We start from the raw sequence: 22,137 nt of genomic DNA, 5'->3' as shown, positions 1-22,137 counted from the left end.
AATAAATTAATAAATTTGAAGGTAAAGAATCTTTGAATTGTATAAAATAAAGATAATATAACTAATGAAATTATATCTCTTTTTAATTTTTTATAACGAATAATTTATTTCAAATAAAGGCATTATAGATATCTAATTCTAAATTAATTAAATGCATATTTATTATTTTTTGTTGTAGCTACTACTTTACTTTTTAATTTAATAAGAGCAATAAAGTGGCCTACATACTTTTCATCTACAATAATTAAATCATTGATTTTTTTTTTATTTCCACTTGTTGTTGAGACAAATTGTTTTGAGAGTTTGTCAATGACAATTACTATCAATAGAGGATGATAATAAATAATTCAAAATATAAAGTTACAATATATATTGTTATAATAATATAGTAAAAATTAACTTATAAATTTCAAATTTTTAGAAGTTTTCATGCATTGATAAAAGCATAATTAAAATATTAAGTTTTGTTCTCAATAATCAAAATAAGATTAATTAAACGAAAAAAAAAACTTAACTTAAATTTATTTTTTTAAAATGAAAGAAAATCAAATGATTTTCAAAGTTCCTGGTTTATAATTATTGAATGCTATGTATTTAGATGAGCTAATTATTTGACCAAAGTTTATATTAAATTTTATATTATATTTTTAATACTTTGTAACATATTCGTAGTATATGTTTAACAATTATGCCAACTCTAATTGGGATATGGTTCAACCCTAAGACCTTTCTTGTAGAAATTAATGAGTAAGTTAAGAATAATGAATAGTTAACGGAATATTCCGTTAAGAAAGTTTATACTAACGGAATTTAAGGTTATTTAAGGGAAGAAAATAATATAATAAAGGGCAAATAAGGAAAATCATTAAGAAATACAAAAATCAAAATAATATGAACCATTCATTTTAAGAAACAATTAGGACCGACATTTTTTTATTAGGGGCCTAACATTATTGACTCTTATTAAAATTGTATAAACTAGTTATTTTACGCGAATGGAATAATGCCCAATGATTATTTTTAAATAAGTATTTCAAAGTATATCAATGCAATATTATATGTAATATTATATCAGAGATGTTCATGCATAGGTAAATAAATATTGAACAATTATGCCAACTTTGATTGGGATAAAGTTCAAACCTAAGACATTTCTTATAAAAATTAATGAGTAAGTTAAGAATAATAAATAGTTAACGGAATATTCCATTACTAAATTTTATTCTAACAGAATACATGTTATTTAATGGAAGAAAATAATATAATAGAGGGTAAATAAGAAAAATCATTAAAAAAAATACTAAAATCAAAATAATATGAACCATTTATTTTAAGAAACAATACTACCAACATTTTTTTTTGTTCCAGTTAAGGTCCTAACATTATTGACACTTATTATAATTGTAGATAGATGTAGATGTAGATATAAATAATTTAGTAGCTACAACAAAAAATAATACATATGCATTTCTTTAATTTAGAATTATGTGTCTACAATGCCTTTATTCAAAAAAAAAAATTATTCATTATCAATAAATTAAATAAGAGAAATAATTTCATTAGTTATATTGTCTTTATTTTTTTTTTTCGGTGTAAAAATTCTTTACATTCAAATTCATCAATTGAATGACCGTTGAGGAATATATTAAAAAAAACAAAAAACAAAACTTGTGTGTGACCGTTTCACCGTGAGACAGGTCGGATTAATATGAAAATGTAATACTTATACGTACAAATGTAATACTAATCAAGAATACAATTTTTATTACTTATGAGAGTAAATGTAATACTTTTACATTTCGCTTTAAAAGTCCTACATTTTCTTCAAAAGTATTATGTTTTCCTTATAAGTAAGGGACATTTGTCAACATTACTTATTATAGAAAATGTAATAATTTTGATAGAAAAAATATAATACTTTTACATCAAAATGAAAAAGTATTACATTTTTCTTCAAAAATATTACATTTTCCCTTATAAGTAACAAAAATTTTATTCCTTATTAGTATTACATAAATATGTCATTTGCATGTTAATCCGACCCGAACTGACCTGTATCACGAATAAGAATATGTGAGACGTTCTCACACTCTTAAAGTGAATCCATAGCGCGTGCTAGTGGTGTGTTCCAGCACGCGCCACGCGCCTCACGGGGCCTTTCTTCTTCCGGATAAAATTAATGGGTGCTTTCTTCTTCTTCCTCGGTCTCCAACCCTTTCTCCTCCTTCGATCCCTTTTCTTATTTACATGTTGGAAATTCCCTAATAATTCATCATTGTGAAAGCAAGCAGAGCAGAGAAACATATCAATAAAATGAAAGAAGCCGTTGAGCTATTTGGGGATTTATTTACCAAGTATTTATTAATATCATGAAAAAATACAAAAAAAAAATAATTAAGTCAATCATATTAACTACTTGGAGATTTAGTGACAAAGAGAGTATTCAAATCACACAACAAATTAAAGTGGGAAACTACCTCGCAATATCCTTGTTTGGCAATTAGTAGTTAGCGGTTAGCGTTAGCAGTTAGCAAATAGCGGATTATATTAGCAGGTTTAACCAGCAAATTATATCAGCAGTTGTTAAAAATACATTTGAAACAATTAGCTATTTAGATTAACATGTAAAAGGACCTAAATAGTATACATAATAATAATAATAATAATAATAATAATAATAATAATAATAATAATAATAATAATAATAATAATAATAATAATAATAATAAAATAAAACATACATTCGACTCCCTTTAGTTTTGTCACTTTTTTCATATTGGTGGGAAAAGTGATATGGGAACCTTGAGACAACAGTGAGGAGGAAAAAACAAATAAAAATTTCATCCTCAACTGTGAATGGTCAAAAGTCATGTTGAATGACCGTTGAGGAATATATAAAAGAAAAACAAAAAAAAAAAAACAAAACAAAATTTGTGTGAGACCGTTTCACCGTGAGATGGGTCGGATTAAGATGAAAATGAAATACTTATACATACAAATGTAATACTAATCAAGAATATAATTTTTGTTACTTATGAGAGTAAATGTAATACTTTTACATTTCGATTTAAAAGTCTTACATTTTCTTCAAAAGTATTATATTTTTCCTTATAAGGGGCACTTGTTAACATTACTTATTATGGAAAATGTAATAATTTTGATGAAAAATATATAATACTTTTACATCAAAATGTAAAAGTATTACATTCTTCTTAAAAAATATTACATTTTCTCTTACCAGTAACAAAAATTTTATTCCTTATTAGTATTACATAAATATTACATTTGCATGTTGATCCGACCCGATCCAACTCCTATCACGAATAAGGATAAGAATATGTGACAACGGTTAAAAAAAAAAAAAACTTTTTTGATTACATAAAGTGAATCCATAGCGCATGTCAGTGGTGCGTTCCAGCTCGCGCCACGCGCCTCGGGGGGCCTTTCTTCTTCCGGATAAAATTAATGGATGCTTTCTTCTTCTTCCCTGGTCTCCACTCTCCAACACTTTCTCCTCCTCCGATCCCTTTTCTTATTTACATGTTGGAAATGCGCTAATAATTCTTCATTCTGAAAGAAAGCAAGAAAGCAGAGAAACATATCAAGAAAATGAAAGAAGGCGTTGAGCTATTTTTCTTCCCTGCACTTGGAATGGGCCACCTCTTATCCGCAGTTGAAATCGCAGAGCTCCTTATCCACAGAGACCACCATATCTCCATCACCATCTTCATCTTGAAACCACCTTTCGACCTCAAAATCACCTCTTTCATCCAATCCCAAACCTCGCAAACGCGACTCAAGTTTGTTACACTCCCCATTGACGAGCCCATCGATTCCACCAACATTCCCACTCCTTCCATGATCCCCATCGACCCTTTCAAGCCTCGAGTCAGAGAATGCGTTCAAGAAACCATCCGAACTGTACGCCTCGGCGGATTCGTAATCGACATGTTTTCCACGGCCATGATTGACGTGGCCAACGAATTCGGAGTTCCGACCTATGTGTTCTACACCTCCGGCGCCGCCGTGCTCGGCTTCCTGCTGCATATGCCGAGCATCACCGTGGACGAGGGTATGGAGGATTTAAGAGGGTACAAGAGGGATCTCAATATCCCAGCTTACGTCAACCCTTATCCCCCCAACCAGTTCCCCTCTGCTCTGCTAGACCAACACGGTTTCGCAATGTTCCTCGCCATGTCCAAACTGATTAGTTCGACAAAGGGTGTACTTGTCAACTCCTTTCTTGAACTCGAATCCCACGCAATCAAGGCCCTCTCCCACTACCCAAACTCCCCTCCAGTATACCCCGTCGGACCGATTCTAAACCTGGCCGGCGCCGGTAAAGATAGCCAACAGATTTTGGAATGGCTGGACGACCAGCCGGAGGGTTCCGTGGTGTTCCTTTGTTTCGGGAGCGAGGGTTACTTCCCGGAGGAGCAGGTGAAGGAGATCGCTATTGCTTTAGAGCGTAGCGGGAAGAGGTTCTTGTGGACACTGAGGTGTATGCCGGAAAAGGGTTCTCTTATTCCCGGGGAATACAGCGATCCCGGAGAAGTCTTGCCGAATGGGTTCTTGGAAAGGACACAAGGAGTAGGGAAAGTGATTGGGTGGGCTCCCCAGGTGGCCATACTGAGCCACCCGGGGGTCGGGGGCTTCGTTTCACATTGCGGGTGGAATTCGACACTCGAGAGCATCTGGTTCGGGAAGCCAATGGCGGCATGGCCTATTGCCGCGGAGCAACAAGCCAATGCGTTTCAAATAGTGAAGGAGATAGGAATAGGGGTAGATCTTAAGATGGATTACAAGAGGGATTTCAAGGATGCAACCAAATTTTCAGAAATGGTGAGGGCGGAGGAGATAGAAAGGGGAATCAGGAGTGTTATGGATCCTCTAAATCCCATTAGGTTGAAGGCCAAAGAAATGAGTGAAAAGAGCAGATCAGCCATAGTGGAGGGTGGCTCATCCTACACTAATGTTGGGCGGTTCATCCAGGATGTCTTCAGCAACATCAATTAATATATAGTTTGTCTAGCTTGCTTGGTTTTGAACCAGGGTAGCAATCATTAATTTTCTTCTAGTTTCTAGAGTTCTCAATGATATGCATGCTAATAAGGTTAAAAAGTTTAAAACTAATTTGTACTATCAAGAAGAGAGTCTTGAGCAAGTAATGGTTGATTGGTTCTTTGTTTGTTTAAATATAATATTTGTGTTTGTTTAAAGAGCATTTCTACTGCTGAGTTTCGAGTCTTGGTGTATTCCGATCCCCCAAATATTGCCTACGGAATTAGTGAGCTAAGTTAGTGTGGGCTTCATTTTCTATTCTTGATGAAGTGTCATGCAATGATTGATTAAAAATATAGGATACTATGATTGATTAAAAATTAGGGTTACTATTTCTTTTTTTTTTTTTTTTTTTTTTTTTTTTTTGAGGGAGAAACAACTTAATTCATTAAATCATCACAAAGACAATGAACAAGACGTACAGGAAGGTGGGATATCCAACCATTTCCCGCAACCTGACTCAGAAAACGGCCTCCCGGACAATAATGTGGGCGGCGCGATTCGCAGATCGCTTAACAAAACGAAAATCAACATCAATAATTTCATATGCTAATTCTTTAATATCTCCTACTAGCAAGCCAAAAGCATAAAAGAAAAAAGGACTAGAAGTAGCCTTATAAAGAAGTTGCGAATCTGTTTCCACATCAATCTCACCCATTCCCGTATGTTTGAACCAGCTCAGAGCTTCCCTCATGCTAAAAGCTTCAGCTTCCTTTACATCATAGACACCATGCACACACAGATTCTTCACAGCTAGAAAAACACTATGATCATCCCATAGCACCCATCCAAGCCCCATTGTATTATTAGAATGGTCAATGGCTACATATCAGTATTTTCATCTTCACTCTCCCCCTTTGGGGCTTCTTCCATTTCTCAATGTGACTAGCTACGTGACCAGCACATGGGTTTCATTAGCTGCAACCAAGTTTTCTAGAAACATAATAGAATGTCGCAACATCAGATGTAAGTCGAACCCTACCCCTCCCAAACTGTGACATCCCGAAATTTATCCAACTTCTACGAATATTTTTCTAAGTAAAAGATTAATTCTTTGCTGAAAACCCCAATTCTCCTATTTAAAAATATCCTAGCCTAGTATTTACCTTGAGCCCAAATATTTCTAAGTCTTATATATATATATATATTAGTCGCGGGCACGCGCTTTGCGCAAAACGCCATACCCAATAGTCAATTATGTATTCTAATTTTTAAATAATGATAATATATATAAGTATTAATAATTGTTATATGAAAAATTAAATGTATATATAAATACATTATATAGATAGCAACATGATATAATTATAATTCCAAACATTGTCATGACAAATTAAACATAATAATACATCATTAATAATAAAATATTTTATATAATATATAGATTATTTTTAGCATTACGACAAAGTTAAACATTACTAACACATAATTCATTAACTCAATGACCGAACTTGTTTTTGGTGGACGTTAATAGACAATTCATTAGTAGCAGATGTTTTAAAAATTTCATATTCTAAATGAGGGTACAAAGAGTTTGTTTAAGAGATATATTTATGAGAATAACATAAAAATTAATTTTGACACAAAGAAAATAGAAGAATATACAATACATAAACATGTTATTTCACCTATCATTAAATATTCTAAAATCATAATGTTGATCGTTATAATTTGCTGCCCTACTGGTAATCAAATTTCACGAAAAAAATAGTTATTTGTAATAATCATAGCATCAAAACAATAAAACTTTCACATTAACATGTGAGATAGATATTGTAGTCATTCAAAATATTGCATTTTGATAAGTTTTTCAAAATATTTGTGTAATTTCAATTCAAAGTCTATTAGTGAAAGGACTTTGAACCAGAATTATAAAGCATCAAATTAAGGACAAACCATTTTTTTTTTCAAAAAAAAAAATGGAATATTTGATGCTGTCAAAAGTGCAAAAATATGATATAGATATTTGGCCATTGTTTGCCATACAGCTAAAGTTCAAAATAGATATATGTTAAGTCAGAGAATTATCCAAGCTTGAGCAACTTGGATTTTTCATTAGTAATGTCATCTTCTAAATATGCAAAAACATTTGAAGGCTGATTTGAAATTGAGTCTTCATCAGTGTCATCTAGATCAATTTTCTCTTGAGCCTTTTAGCAGTGGTGATTGACTTTTATTCCAGTAGAGATATAACATAATACTTAATTTGCTCACTTCCCCTAAAATTTTGTTTTCTGCATAGGAGTTCTACTTTGAAAGTTTTCTTGCTCAACTTCTCTTTAATATTTTGTAGATCAACAGTCTCATTCTACAAGAAGAAAGAAAACACAATAATCAAATATAAATATAGTCAATCTATTAACACACTCAATATCATTATTATGACTAAACAGCTAACCTTCTTGTCCATGTCTACCAATTTGGTGGCAGAGAGTGAAAGTAACTCCTCTACAATGTTTCCAAAGAGTGTAGACTCAAGTGAATCATTGGTTTCGGTAAGTTCAATGCTCATCATACACCTGAAGTATATATATTCCAAAGAGTGCAGACTCAAGTTAGTCATTGGTTTCGGTAAGTTCAATGCTCATCATACACCAGAGGTTTATATATATATATATATATATATATATATATATATATATATATATATATATATATATATATATATATATATATATATATATATAGCAATTACAAAGGGATGTAATGAATTAAAAAAATAGAAAATTTACCTTGGTTTTGCAATTACTTTTGAGTGTTCCACAATGTGAACACTCAAATTCATCACCCAAACTATGTGCAGTTCCTTTCCAACAACCATCACATGCAATGTAATAGAAGTTCTTCACCTTTGTTGAAATTTTTATACTTGCATAGATGCAATATCTCTTCCCCTTAAAAAGAGAAATGATAAATTTAAGAACCAAATAAAAATATGGTTATATTATAGTATAAGTTGGAAAATTTATGTAAAAGCATAAATATAAAGAAAAATAGTTAACCTCGATACTTGAACTCTTAACATTTGAAATGGTGACAAATGGTTCCTTTGACAAATCAGCAAGCTTTAGATATGCATCATTGAATGCATTGGTCAAAATAAGTGAATGCAACGTGACAGAATTTGATAATGCCCTGTTTATTGAATAGATAGCTCAACTCAATATTATGTGGAATAAGGATGCAAACTTTATTTTAAAGAAAAAGAATATAGTACCATTGACCAAGTTGTTCTGCTTTAGGTGTTGCAATATCAAAGTCAATTACAGAACCATATTGGGTTGTCAAGGAGAGACCTGAAAAGAGTACTTCAAATTAGTTTTCAAAAATGACTAAGTGTAAAAATAACTTTCAAAATGAAATAGAATATTGTATACACACCATTGTAGTTTGTCACATCAATCTTCTTTGCGAAAATTACAGGAAAATTACCTGCTGCAAGTTGTTTCTCTAACTCTATTCTTTCTCCTTTTGCATATTTTCCCCAAAGAGTAAAAATCACTGGTTTCGCCCTGACTATGACCATTAACCAAAACTAATTATATGTATGAATTTCATATGCAGTATCAATTAAACCATCAATTATGAATTGTTAGTAATTAAAAGTAGTAAAATATAAGAAAAACTCACTGTTCATCCACCAACACGATATCTGCAGCATCAATTTTTCTATTTTTCGAATCAATATGCTTCCTTGGCAGCTTGTGTATAACAACAGCCATAGCACCTAAATTTTATTGAAAGTAATAGTTAAAATGAAATGAGAGTTCTGTAATTGCATTATGAAGAATAAAGTTTGTTACAAAAAAATGTAAAACATACTGATTTTTTGTTCTGTATTAATGTACTTGTGAAAATGAGAAAATGAAATCTCATCTATTTTTGGTTCTTGCATAACTTGGAGTCCATCATCATCAGGAACATCAGCTACAGTACATTTTCTAGTTAAAGTCCAGAGGTAGTTGTATCTTTCATCCGGAAGCACAAGCTTTCCTCTAGGAATTGATACAATTGTATCCGTGATAATGTATGTTGCATTCAAACTTAACTTATTATCAAGGATGTCAATTTCATTTGCATACGTCATTGCCTGAACTTTGTAGCCCTTAAAAGAACGTACAACAAATTTTTTTTTAAAAAAAAAATCAATAGACTCAACACATGTAGTTTGCAACATAATAGTCATACTATAAACAAAATAAACAAATTAAATGTAATAGAATTACTCACGGCTTCATCTTGAAGAATAATTGGTCTGTATTTATTACCCGGCGTGGTTTTGGATTCTTGGGCATCCAATTTGTTTACAACACATACCTTACAAGACCAATCTTGTTCTCCAGGAGATACATCAGATATCAACAATCTTCTCACCATTCTGGTAATACATACATAAGAATTTATTAATTGTTAGCCATTATTTAAAATAAGATATTAAAGGAAAAAAAAGCATAAAACAAATATTCGAGAGTACGTACTAACACAACAAAAAAATAAATCATGTAGTTCATATATAGGGAAACTCATTTGTGTGAACTTGTATCAATCCCGGTCTGAATGCACTGTAAAATTTCAGGATACAAAATGTTATTTGTTATATTAGTGGTCTGATTTTCATCATCTTCACTGTGTATTATTAGCTTAACAGAATCTGACTTTCTTGCTCGAGACATGGCAACATACAATTGTCCATTAGAGAAGACTGGTTCTCTTAAGTATATTCCAACAAATCCAAAGTTTGACCTTGAGCTTTATTTATTGTCATGGCAAAACAAACTCTTATAGGAAACTGATATCTCTTGAAAGGAATGAGACAACTGTCATCTTTTGAAATCTGCACGTGGTATAAACACATGATTTCCTTTATGTTCTCCTATTGCAATGTAACAACTGATGACAAAATCTCTTAACTCCTCACAAATTAGCCTAGTACCATTGCACAATCCTTCAGATGGATTCAAATTTCTCAGCAATATTATTGGACAATTTTTCTTGAGTATTAGCTTATGTGGAGGCATGCCAGATGGTGAAAGAGTATGCAAATAATCTTCACAATGCAGATATTTTGTTGAATCAAGGAGCTCATCATAACTCACATAACACCTACTTGCACCAAGAAATTTATCAATTAATGTGGAATTTGTATCATCAACAAATTCATTCTTTGAAGTTAGAAGTGCTCTAGTCATCAATGAATATGGATCATTGAAAACGTTGTTTAAGTCTGGGTAGACTGCTTTAAACAAAACATCAAGTGAAGATTTTTGTTGTTGACACTGTAGGAGGAAAGAATTTGGAATTTTAATCTTGTTATCAACCAGAGTCGGCTCAGTTCCATTTCCAATGCGCATCAAATAATCTGAAAATCCTGGGTCTGATCTGGCTCGCATGTTTTCATCTAATCTCAAATGTTGAATTTTTGGCCACATTGATGGTGATTTTACCAAACTTGCTTCAATGAAGTCTTCTCTCTTTCCACCCCTAGTAACTGGCAATATCTGACGAAAGTCATCTCCAAAAACTACAACCTTTCCTCCAAAAGTGTCATCTGAATTCATTAGATCTTGAAGTGTTACTTCAAGGCTCTCAACACACCTACGATTGGCCATGGAAGCTTCATCCCACAAAATCAACTTGCTATGCCTTAGCAATTCAGCCTCTGCACTCTGTTTGCTAACATTACACACATATCTATTATCCCCATCAATAGGAATCTTAAACCTAGAATGAGCCATTCTACCACCCGGTAAAATTGAAGCTGCAATACCTGAACTCGCTATGGCAAGTGCAATCCATCCATGTGACCGAACCTTTGCCAATAAACATCTATAAAGAAAAGTTTTTCCTGTTCCACTAGGGCCATCAAGAAAAAAGACTCCACCAAAATCTAAATGTACCGCAGTCATAATTTTATCAAAAGCCAATCATTGCATGTTGTTTAATTTGTCAATACAATGCAAGTCATGATCGTTGACTCCCAAGTTTCTTTCTGCCTCAATTTCTTTATATTGTCTTTGAGAATAAGAGAGATAAATATCAGGATCAACTAAGTTAAAGTCAGTAATTTTTCTGCCATTTTTTTCTAGTAAGTTCTTCACAAGTTGAAGTGCCTTGATTTCAGCTGCAGACTCAGTATATTTAGCTGAGTGAATAAAATCTTGACAAAAGAATTCCATATATTTATTCCAAAACCTTACTGGATCAAGTAAATCACAGAAGACTAATAGAGTTGCAAATAACTATCTCAAACTTGTTGGCATTTGACACAAAATAGCTTCCTCAATACAACTCTCTATGCTAGAATCACTGGATAACAATCCCAATTTTCAGCAGCCTCTCTAAAGGTCTCTACCCTTTGTCCTTTTATTATTTTCAAACTGCAAAATGAAGTCGGAGCCCTTACATTCATTAGCAATAATCTTAAATAATAACGCTCACCTTCTGATGGCATAACTGATACAAGTCTTCCAATTACCTCTTTTTGTTTTCTTTGATGCCAACGTTTATCATTCAATGACCAAACAAAGAATTCTGGAAACTCAAGATATAATAGGTTAAGTTGTTTTGCAAGTTCATCTACTTTGTTCATGTAGAAAAATTGAGTCAACATTGTGTGAGACCGGTAATCTTGTTCTCCATTCTTTTCATCAACAATGCTAACCAACTTCTCATATTTATTGAATTTCATATACTGATAGTTTGGTAAATGAACTTGCAAATGCACAACAGAAGGTTTCATTTCAGCAAGATTAAAGCTAAAAATCCACAATACTGCCTCAGGCGGTGACACCCATCTTGCATTCTGAAATTCTTTAATTTCATCATATTCATCAACAACATTATTCCCACACAACCGAGTGCTAACTCTATCATGTCCTTTATAGATATACTTATAAATATATTTAACACACTTAATTCCAGCACATATTTCAAGGTTAACATGGCAATCAAACTTCTCCAACAAATATCGGTTATAAGGAACAACCCACCGGTTATCCAACTCATATCCCCTAACAAAAACAGTTTTACAAGTAGGTCTCCTACGATATATTGGGTAGGAATCATCACCTAACACTGTTTCATTAGAAAAGGATTTAGGGTATTTACTTTTACAGCACTTGTTCTTCCCTTCTCTTTTTTGGACCATGCAAGAAAATGTAGGATTTAAAGACCCACATGGACCATGAATCATATGCCTTGCAACTAAACTATGCAAATAAGGATCAACTCTTTTATCTGGTATTTCAGCACTGACAATCTTATCACATTGATTTGGTGAAGTAATTTTATGGCTCTCACGTAGAATCAGTAAAAAATGAGTATGAGGAAGGTCTCTCTTTTGAAACTCAATCACATATGTGTAGGCTGCAACTTCACCAAAGATTTTTTTTTTTCAAAATATCATCTTTCATTTCTTCAACTCGTGCGTGAAAAACTCTAGCAAGAAGATCGGGTCTATTTTGTGCCTCATCATTATATAATAACTCTTTAATCTCAGGCCAATTTGGATTGCATGTCATTGTTAAAAAAAAGGTCGGGCTTTCCAAATCGTTGAACAAGTGACATAGCATCCATGTATCTCCTCATCATATCACGTGGTCCACCAATAAAAGACACTGGCAATATGATTCTACGACCCACATCATCACCTATAGTTGCCCCAACACCAACACTATCCACTAATCCTTGATATGTCTCAATTCTAGATTGATCTTGTTGTGTCCTATAATAATCAAGTCTTTGATTTTCAATTTTAATATATATGTCAACAATAAATTGTTGCAAAAGTCGCCCAGTATGTAACAACAAAGAGTGATCATTTGGACGCACTTGAAACTTGTAGGCATAGTACTCTCTACAAGAAACACACCTCTTTTTTTTTTCCCTCACTCACAATTGACTCTTCAACTGCAATTAGTTCTTCCACAGATGAGACAATTGTAGGGTCAATAATGCATGATTGATGTTGTTTCCTTACTTTATTACATCTAAGGTCAAAATTTCTTTCTATTCCTTCATGCCAACCAGTTTGACCAAATGGAAACAAAAGAGCGTATTGTAACGGGTCGTAACAACCATAATAGTACTGAACACTATGGGAACACCCACTACAAGCATACACCTTAATGCTTCTGTTAGCTGGAACCCTATCAGAATCATTCTCTAGCCATATTGCAGCAACCTGTGAAGCTGTTGGCAAATTATAAACTCTATGATCTAATGATGTGGTTGAGTTCAAACTTATAACAAAGTCATCCCCAAAGTTGACATCCTTGAGACTTCTAAAGAACTGAGCATATGGGTTTTGGGACATAAGTTCAACCGGATCACTAACTATGCTTCTATCAAGTCTATCAACATACCCAACTCTATTATCTACTTCTGTCTCAGTGTCAAAGAAATAGAGTTGTAAATTACGGGATGAATGACCATGGGGTATAAGATCATCTATTAGATGATACATTTGTCTTTGAACTTTGAAGGTATATATTCCTTTGTTACGTCTACACAAATCCTCGTCATGATTGTGTATACCAAGAGACGTAAATGCAAATGTGTTATTATAAATTCTAACACAGTTTCTAAAATGCTTTGAAGCATCATCACGGTCAATGAATAAGTTTTTCAATACACAAGGCATTGCATTAGAAACAAGCTTGATTTGACCACCACGGCAACAATATCCAGGTGGTTCATACTGAATCCGTTTTGCACCACAACATCTGCAATCACTAACGACAGACAATTTAAAAGGGTGATTTTCAAAATCATCTACTCTTACTTCAAATGTCAAAGTTCCAATCACCAATTTGTTACATTTAATCACAATGTAAATTATGTTAATGTAGATTCACATATTCATTTATCATTCCAAAGGGGGGGAAAAAAGAGAAAAAAAAAAAAACAATTAGTAAAAATTCAATTGATGATGACATATAATTTGATTAACCAAGCAAAGCATAAAAAGATGATGATGATATTTAACCTGATCTAATAGGAACACTACAATGCGATTTGGTTTGAGAAGTCTTCTTTTCTTTTTCAACCGCTAAAGTATTAGCAGCTAACCTACGGCGTAGGTTTCTACGTTCCTGCTTAGACATATTATCAAAACATCTCTTTTGAACATTTCCACATTGTTGACCTTCATCAATAGGCTCTGTGTCACTAATATGGCTCATTGCTAATGCACTATGCACCAAAAATACAATTTAAAGGAAATCACATAAAAATTAGCAAAAACACACATAAAAAGCAATAAAAAACCATTATGAACCAAATAAAATATACCTTATAAGCTTTTCTTTAAAGCAAATAGTTTTTTCGAAACCTGAAAATTGAAGAAGAATAAAATATTAGTCATGTGTGCACGGGCATATTTCAAAACAACATCAAGAATCTAAGGCAATCAAAAGTCATATGGTATATGAACTCCAAACTGGGCATGGTAAAATTAAAATTTAATAGTTGAGACCATCTATCTGACCAAATGAGCCAATAGTTCTTTTATATGTATAATTGAGACAATATTCCTGTTCAATATAATGCCCGATTATATAACATTCAAACTGTGTGGTCGGATCATTCGGCACTTTTTCTGGATGTATATGGTTCGGGTTCGCTAAGGCGGGCACGTGGTTTCCCGTTTGAGAATGCGTGGTTAAGAGATGAAGGGTGTAGGGATGTGGTGGTGGAGGAGTGGTCTAATACGCAAGGGCTTGATTTCCAGGAAAGGTTGAGGTTGTGTGGCCGGGGGCTCAAGAAGTGGGGGGGAGAGCATTTTCATAAATATGGTTCCAGGATTGAGGCAATTAAAAGGGAGATGAATAGTTTAAGAGGCCAGATGGATCCGATTTCCTTGGGGCGTTTCACGCAGCTTGATGGACAACTGAGTACTGTCTTGTTGCAGGAGGAGTCCTTTTGGAAACAAAGGGCGAAGCAGCATTGGCTGCAAGGAGCGGATCGGAACACAAAGTTCTATCACCAGTATGCTACGCACCGAAAATGTAAGAACTCCATTTTGAGGCTTAATGATGGGAATGGAGTATGGAAGGAGGGTGATGGGCTTGTCTCTCTGGTGACAGGCTATTATAAGCAGATTTTTCAGACTAATAGAGACATGGGTACTTTCCAGGTAGATACCTTATCCCCCCGTGTCACTCGTGTGCAGAATGATGATCTATTACGACCCTTCGAGCCTGCGGAGGTCAAGGATGCTTTATTTGCCATGGGTAAAGATAAATCACCAGGACCGGATGGAATGAATCCGGGGTTCTATCAGGCTTTCTGGGATCTCATTGGTAAGGACTTAACTGATTTTGTTCTTGCTTGTTTATCTCAATCTTCCTTTCCCCCTGAATTGAATGATGCCAATATTGTTCTAATCCCGAAGAAGGCTGCCCCTGAGATGGTTACTGATCTGAGGCCTATTGCTTTATGCAATGTAGTGTATAAAGTAATGGCTAAGATGATAGCTAATCGTATGAAACCGCTTTTGGATGGTATTGTCTCAGAATCGCAGAGTGCCTTTCTTCCAGGTAGACTTATTTCGAATAACATTCTCATTGCATCTGAAGTAGGTCACTATCTGAGAAGGAAACAGTTGGGCCAGGTGGAATGGGCAGCCCTAAAGTTAGATATGGCCAAAGCTTATGACCGAATGGAATGGAGGTTTGTGGAGCGTATGTTGTTGGGACTTGGTTTTGATGCAAGGTGGGTTGATTTAATTATGTTATGTGTACGGACAGTCAGGTACAGGGTACTAGTCATTGGGAAGCCAAGTGAGGAGATTTTGCCCACAAGGGGTCTAAGGCAGGGTGATCCCTTATCACCGTATCTTTTTATCATTTGTGCAGAGGGCTTGTCTTTATTATTGCAGGATGCCCAGACTAAAGGTCGGATCCATGGCTGTAGGGTGGCTCGTGGGGCCCCGCCCATCTCTCATCTCTTCTTTGTTGACGACAGCTTACTATTCTTTAAGGCTAACATGCAGGAGACGATGGAGGTGAAACGTTGTTTGGAAGTATATGAGCAATTCTCCTGGCAATCTGTCAATTATCATAAGTCTAACATTTCTTTTAGTCGTAATACTACTTTGTTAGACAGGGATGCCATTGCCATGGGACTGGGGGTGGAGCAGGCGGAGGATTGTGGCAAATATTTGGGTCTCCCCTCAGTTGTGGGTAGGAACAGAAAAGTTGTTTTTTCCTATGTGGAACAGAAACTGAGGCAAAGATTTGGCTCGTGGAATATGAGTATTTTTGTTGCCTGTATCATTATGTGCTTCTCTGGAAAGCTTGATGAATAGGTACTAGTGGGGGAAGAGTACCACTGTAGATGGGATACACTGGATGGCCTGAGATAGAATGTGTGTTCCTAAAAAGTATGGTGGTATGGGTTTTAAGAAGCTGCATGAATTTAATTTGGCGCTATTAGGGAAGCAGGGTTGGCGGCTCTTAACCAAACCGGATTCCTTAATGGCCCGAATTTTTAAGGCAACATATTGTCGCGATACTACCTTTTATGAGGCATCTTTGGGTGGTAATCCGAGTTATGTATGGAGGAGCATTATGGCAAGCCAGAGTCTGATCCGTAGTGGCTGCAGGCGTAGGATTGGTGATGGTAGAACTACCAGGGTATGGTCTCACCCGTGGCTGCCTGACCCTCAGAATCCGTTTGTGTTAACTGATCATGTTGCCCAACATCCGGAGCTTTTGGTAGCTGACTTGTTAGATCATGATCAAGGAAAATAGAACCACGAGCTAGTTATTCAATTGTTTGATCCTAGGGATGTTGAATTAATATTCCAAATCCCTGTGAGTAATAGTTTCAAAGATGACTGGTTTTGGAAGGGGGATATTAGGGGACAATATACGGTAAAGGATGGCTATAGATGTCAAGGGGAGTTGAGCATCACCCCGGAGGCAGTTTGGAACAACATTTGGAAGCTTAGGGTCCCTCCCAAGTGGAGGATTTTTCTATGGAAGGCCCTTTCTAATATTTTGCCAACTATTACCAATTTGGTTAGGAAGAGAGTAGAAATTCCAAATATTTGCCCAGCTTGTGGGGATTATGAGGAGGATGTTATGCATATTTTATGCACTTGTATTTATGCTAGACGTGTGTGGAATGTTTCACGTCTTCTAATCCCTAATGTTGATGGTTATGATTTTGTGCAGTGGGTGGAGGCTTGGTTAGGAAGTTCAGCAACATCTGCTGGGTTTCTAAAAGAGCAAATTTGCGGAATACTCTACGAAATCTGGAGAGCCCGGAATATGGCTGTTTGGGATTCTTTTCTACCAACTCCCTCGCATTTATGTCACACCTATCACAATGTTTGGAGTGCCTGGACTACAGCAAATATGTTAGACAATACACCCACACTGCCTGCGCCCTTACCTACTGTCTTGCTGCCGCATGCTGCTACAAACCAAGCTGCTCCCCTTGATTCAGTAGCCCACTTAGCTGCTGCCTTACTGCCGGCAGAAATTGTAGACGCGCCAGTCCAGTCTGATTGCGTGGGCTGCTTCACTGATGCAGGTTTTGACGGTGCAATGCCAACTTACGGCTTTTATGTACGCAGCGCACAAGGTGACTTCGTTGCGGCTGCTAATGGACCACTCATATGTCCGTACGATCCACTACTAGCTGAAGCAATGGCGATACGAGAGGCCCTATCATGGTTACAAGAGCACGACTTTCAGAATGTTGCGGTGTTCACGGATTGTGCGACCCTGGTTTCTTGCTTCCGCGATACGTCTATCTACCGTTCGTATCTAGGTGTTATTTTAGACTCATGTTTACAGTTGTTTCGTTCTTTTCATTATTGCTCGATTCATTTTGTACGCAGAGATGCCAATTTGGTAGCTCATGCCTTAGCAAAACATGTTAGTGCGACTAATACTCGTTCGGTCTGGAGAGATTATCCTCCACCCTTTGTCTCGTTTACAGTTTAATGCAATATAATTTCCTTGGCTTTCAAAAAAAAAAAAAAAACATAATCCTACAATCACATCCGGGTCTGGGGTTTACTGAGTGCTAATGCCTAACAGTTTATGTTCCTTCACCCCCAACCTACAATGACATCCATGCAGCACTTCTTATGTATAAGATGCATAAAAGTGTGCAACATTGGACTTGTGGAATTGAACTTAGATGCAAATTTATAATTTTTATGGTGGGGTGGTGAGAGAAGTGTGGAAACCAGATTCATAGGACAAGTGTAAAACAATCTAATGTAAAAAAAATACTTAAATAAAAAGTTGGAGATTATATATATATATATATATATATATATATATATATATATATATATATATATATATATATATATATATATAGGGACGCACTCAGGTGCGAATAAGTGCCCAGGAAGGAAATGCGAACGAATCAGCGCGCGACACGTGTCCAGCTCTAATAACTTAAAAAAAACGCGGTGGCATTTTCGTAAATAATTGAACATCGAAGTGCAAGTAAAATCTCTTATAAGTGCACCTATTTTCACCTATAAGTGCATGTAATTTTGCCTTGTTAGCATTCACTTTCCGCAACCATTCATGCACCTGGGTGTGCTTATAACTATATGTGCAACTATTTATAACTATAGGTGCAACTACTTATAACTATATGTGCAACTACTTATAACTATAGGTGCAACTACTTTCACCTATGAGTGCATGTAATTTTGCCTTGTTAACATTCATTGATCTGAGTTCAGCGGGTAGTAATACTCCTGAAAACCATTCATTGATTTGAGTTCAGCGGGTAGTAATACTCCTGAAAACCACTCGCAAACATTCATACACCTAGATGCAACTACTTATACCTATGTGTGCAACTACTTAGAACTATAGGTGCAACTACTTAGAACTATAAGTGCAACTAAGTATTGATGCTCAGTGTAAATTTTTACTTGCACCTATAATACATTTTACATGCACTTGTAATACATTTTACTTGAACTTCGATGTTCAATTATTTACGAAAATGCCACCGCGTTTTTTAAAAAAATCAGTGTTTCTCATCCATTAGATCTGGACACGTGGACGAACAGAATCCATTCCTATTTCACGCCTGGGCGAGCCGTTCGCACCCGAGTGCAAGTCTATATATATATATATATATATATATATATATATATATATATATATATATATATATATATATATATATATATATATTAGATTTGTTGTTATATTACATGCATTTGAATGTATAATTAAAGCAGAATGTTGTTCACCAAAAAAAAAAAAAAAATAGAAGATGCAGTAAGATCATTTTCAAGTTTTCATTTTTATTTGTTGATCTTTGGTTTCATTCCATACTCAGAATGCATATCCTTCCTTTAAGGCACAAAACAAAAGAATAAATCATTCAAGACAATCATAAATCACACACTAACATATGTCAATAATTATAAACATGAGAATTCACATAAATAAACAATTATTTAAGAATTTTCTATTTTATTTTTTCAGAATAAATACATTTTTTAATTATATTACAAGCATTATGTGAACCTGTGATACACAACATACATAAAAAAATCATTCAAAGATCATTTCTCCATTTTTTTAATGAACATTAATGGTGAAAAAAATTCAGTAAGATTATTTTAAATTTTTTCATACATACCATAGCAATAGTAAAAACAAAACCAACAACTACTTTGTAGATTCAGATATACATTAATTATCACAAAGAGGTGTAAAACATAAGCGGAAATGAGAAGAGAATTAACAAAAAAAAAAAAACACATGAGTGGTCAACAATGATAGATTGAATGGTGTAGCAGCCCAACCATAGAAGGTTTAGCCAACAAAGTGCATGTAATGGAGAAGAGTAATATTAAAAAAAAATAGTTTGATGTTCCCTATAAACTATTAATTTTTATTTATTTATTTATTACATCTGCAAACAACAATATCACTCAATGCTAAGAAATAAGGACAAAGAAACAAACATCATTATTTCTCCATTTTTTTAATAAACAATAATGAAAAAATGCAGTAACATCATTTTCAATTTTTCCATACATACCATAGTAATAGTAAAAAATAAAAACACCAACAACTACTTTATAGATTCAGATGTACATTAATTATCACAAAGAAGGTGTCAAACATGAGAACAGAATTTAAAAAAAAAACATGGGTGGTCAACAATGGCAGATTCAAAGAGTGGGTTAAATCTTTGCATGTATCTGTAAAATTCACATTGAACACATTCTAGAATTACCAATATGTAATGAATCAGTGTGCAGAAATCTCCAAATCCAAAAGGAACAATTTTACATGCATAACCCAGATTCAACAACCACAAGCATTATCAAAAAGCTCAATATCAGACAACTAAGAAAATAGAGGAAACGAAATGAGAATGGATTAAAAATTACCAAGAGGAAAGAAAGACACTTACCTCTATCCGAACTGGAGAAACCGAAACCAATTTCCTGGCATGCAAGCTAAACACACCAATTTCGTAGTTTTGAGACTTCTAAAGAAAAAGAAGATCAGAGAATCAAAACTTATATAATCACTTATTTTATACAAATAAATTTGAAGACAAAAAAAAAAAACACAAAAATTAGAACTTACAGTTTGGCAGAACTCACAGCAATCAGAAATTATGCAACTGAAAACACTCCTTTGCATATATTGGTGTGATAGAGACTTTTGAGGAGGGTAATTAAACAGACCATTGTATAATTCACTCATCTCTGTACCTACCGTTGAAATGTCTGTAAAATACATGGGAATTCAAACTAATCAACGGACAATTGGTTGATTTGTCGGACAATGCGATGAGCTAATCAAAAGCTACTAAAATTCGGAGTTACCCGGGCAAAAATGCTATTACCTAGAGGATAATGTAATTGAGAAGGAAACATCTGAAAAATTTTTAATTTCCGTACACATTGATAGCAAGCCTGTAGTAATCTCTCTTTCCTTTTGCTTATTTCCATCTATACCTGGTTGGTTTAACTAAGGAATGAAGATGATGGAAAAACACAGAGTAGAGAAGAAAGAGAGAGGCACATGGGTAGAGAAGAAAAAAAGAAATGGGTTGATGAAATTGCTATGAAGAAACTAAGTTAGAGAAGAAAGAGAGAAATTAGTTTTAGTTGACGGAATTGCTTGGAAGAAACCAGAAAGCCAGCTTAGGAAAACGTGCACCACCACTAACTTCTGTCCTAATCTCTCTCTCTTTATATGGCAAACTTGTAATTTATTTACAAGGAGAGGGCAATAGAAAAAAAATTAATCTAAATATTATATCAAAAAATGTAAGCAATAAGATTTCAGATCAATGGCTGATAGGAGTGCCATTTTTGAGGGGTAATTGGGCAACTCCCAAATATAAGTATATATATATATATATATATATATATATATATATATATATATATATATATATTTAGGTTCTGGTGCGGTTAGGGTGCCCAGGTGCGGTTGTGCGGTTTAATCTGGACAATTCATCTCGCTTAAATCAACGTCCAGAAACGTCAATTTTTTTTTTAAAAAAATGCGGTGGCAATTTTGTAAATTTTGCATGTAGGTCAAAATTAAGGTGAGCGGATCTGTGATTAATGTGCGTGGGGTTTGTGCTTAATGTGCGTGAGGTTGTGCTTAATGTGTGTGGGGTTTGTACTTAATGTGCATGAGGTTGTGCTTAATGTGAATAGTTGTTGAAACTTAAAATCTGTGAGTTAATATATTAAAGTGCGTGGGGTTTGTGCTTAATGTGCGTGAGGTTGTGCTTAATGTGTGTGGAGTTTGTACTTAATGTGCGTGAGGTTGTGCTTAATGTCAATAGATGTTGAAACTTAAAATCTGTGAGTTAATATTTAAAGTGCGTGGGGTTTGTGCTTAATGTGCGTGGAGGCTGTGCTTAATGTGTGTGGGGTTTGTACTTAATGTGCGTGAGGTTGTGCAGACGCTATCATTTGTGTAGACGCTGTGTGTAGACGCCATCGTTTGTGTAGACACTATGTAGGAGCTATCTTCTTCCCGACACGCGTTTTTTTTTTTTATAATTTTTATTGATTTGAGCCGTTGATCTAAATTTGATCAACAG

At 34.5% G+C, this 22,137-nt stretch overlaps 2 protein-coding genes across 6 annotated transcripts; one reads left to right on the top strand and one right to left on the bottom strand.

The window, feature by feature from the left end:
- The first annotated feature begins 3,497 nt into the window (after positions 1-3,497).
- Positions 3,498-5,224, top strand: LOC109183463 (anthocyanidin 3-O-glucosyltransferase 2-like). Its single transcript, XM_019333561.1, has one exon. The coding sequence runs from the start codon at positions 3,610-3,612 to the stop codon at positions 5,014-5,016; it is 1,407 nt and encodes a 468-aa protein (XP_019189106.1). The 5' UTR covers positions 3,498-3,609; the 3' UTR covers positions 5,017-5,224.
- A 1,775-nt stretch (positions 5,225-6,999) lies between these two features.
- On the bottom strand, positions 7,000-21,243 carry LOC109183474 (replication protein A 70 kDa DNA-binding subunit B-like). Of its 5 annotated transcripts, XM_019333576.1 has the most exons (14): positions 20,920-21,132; positions 20,658-20,800; positions 20,479-20,556; positions 14,353-14,392; positions 14,048-14,253; positions 9,292-9,439; positions 8,884-9,166; positions 8,692-8,788; positions 8,443-8,573; positions 8,279-8,357; positions 8,064-8,196; positions 7,794-7,955; positions 7,460-7,580; positions 7,000-7,369 (listed from the first exon to the last, which is right to left on the bottom strand). In XM_019333576.1, exons 6-13 carry the CDS (start codon positions 9,436-9,438, stop codon positions 7,563-7,565), a joined length of 1,050 nt encoding a protein of 349 aa, XP_019189121.1. In that variant the 5' UTR covers position 9,439; positions 14,048-14,253; positions 14,353-14,392; positions 20,479-20,556; positions 20,658-20,800; positions 20,920-21,132; the 3' UTR covers positions 7,000-7,369; positions 7,460-7,562. The 5 variants fall into 5 exon arrangements, with proteins under 5 accessions (XP_019189121.1, XP_019189122.1, XP_019189120.1 ...); XM_019333577.1 differs by lacking the exon at positions 14,048-14,253 and having other exon boundaries at positions 20,479-20,553; positions 20,920-21,243; XM_019333575.1 differs by lacking the exon at positions 14,048-14,253.
- Between the last annotated feature and the right edge of the window lie 894 nt (positions 21,244-22,137).

Source organism: Ipomoea nil, unplaced genomic scaffold (genome assembly GCF_001879475.1).
Source record: "Ipomoea nil cultivar Tokyo-kokei standard unplaced genomic scaffold, Asagao_1.1 scaffold1129, whole genome shotgun sequence".
Taxonomy (NCBI): Eukaryota; Viridiplantae; Streptophyta; class Magnoliopsida; order Solanales; family Convolvulaceae; genus Ipomoea; species Ipomoea nil.
This window is presented reverse-complemented; position numbering and strand designations above follow the sequence as displayed.

Excerpts from the sequence above, each read along its gene's own strand:
- LOC109183474 (XM_019333577.1), bottom strand. The coding sequence starts at position 9,438 with ATGGTGAGAAGATTGTTGATATCTGATGTATCTCCTGGAGAACAAGAT. Across the intron at positions 8,789-8,883 it reads TAATACAGAACAAAAAATCA|GTGCTATGGCTGTTGTTATA; the intron begins GTATGTTTTACA and ends AATAAAATTTAG. Across the intron at positions 8,197-8,278 it reads GCAGAACAACTTGGTCAATG|GGCATTATCAAATTCTGTCA; the intron begins GTACTATATTCT and ends TTCAATAAACAG.
- LOC109183463 (XM_019333561.1), top strand. The coding sequence starts at position 3,610 with ATGAAAGAAGGCGTTGAGCTATTTTTCTTCCCTGCACTTGGAATGGGC.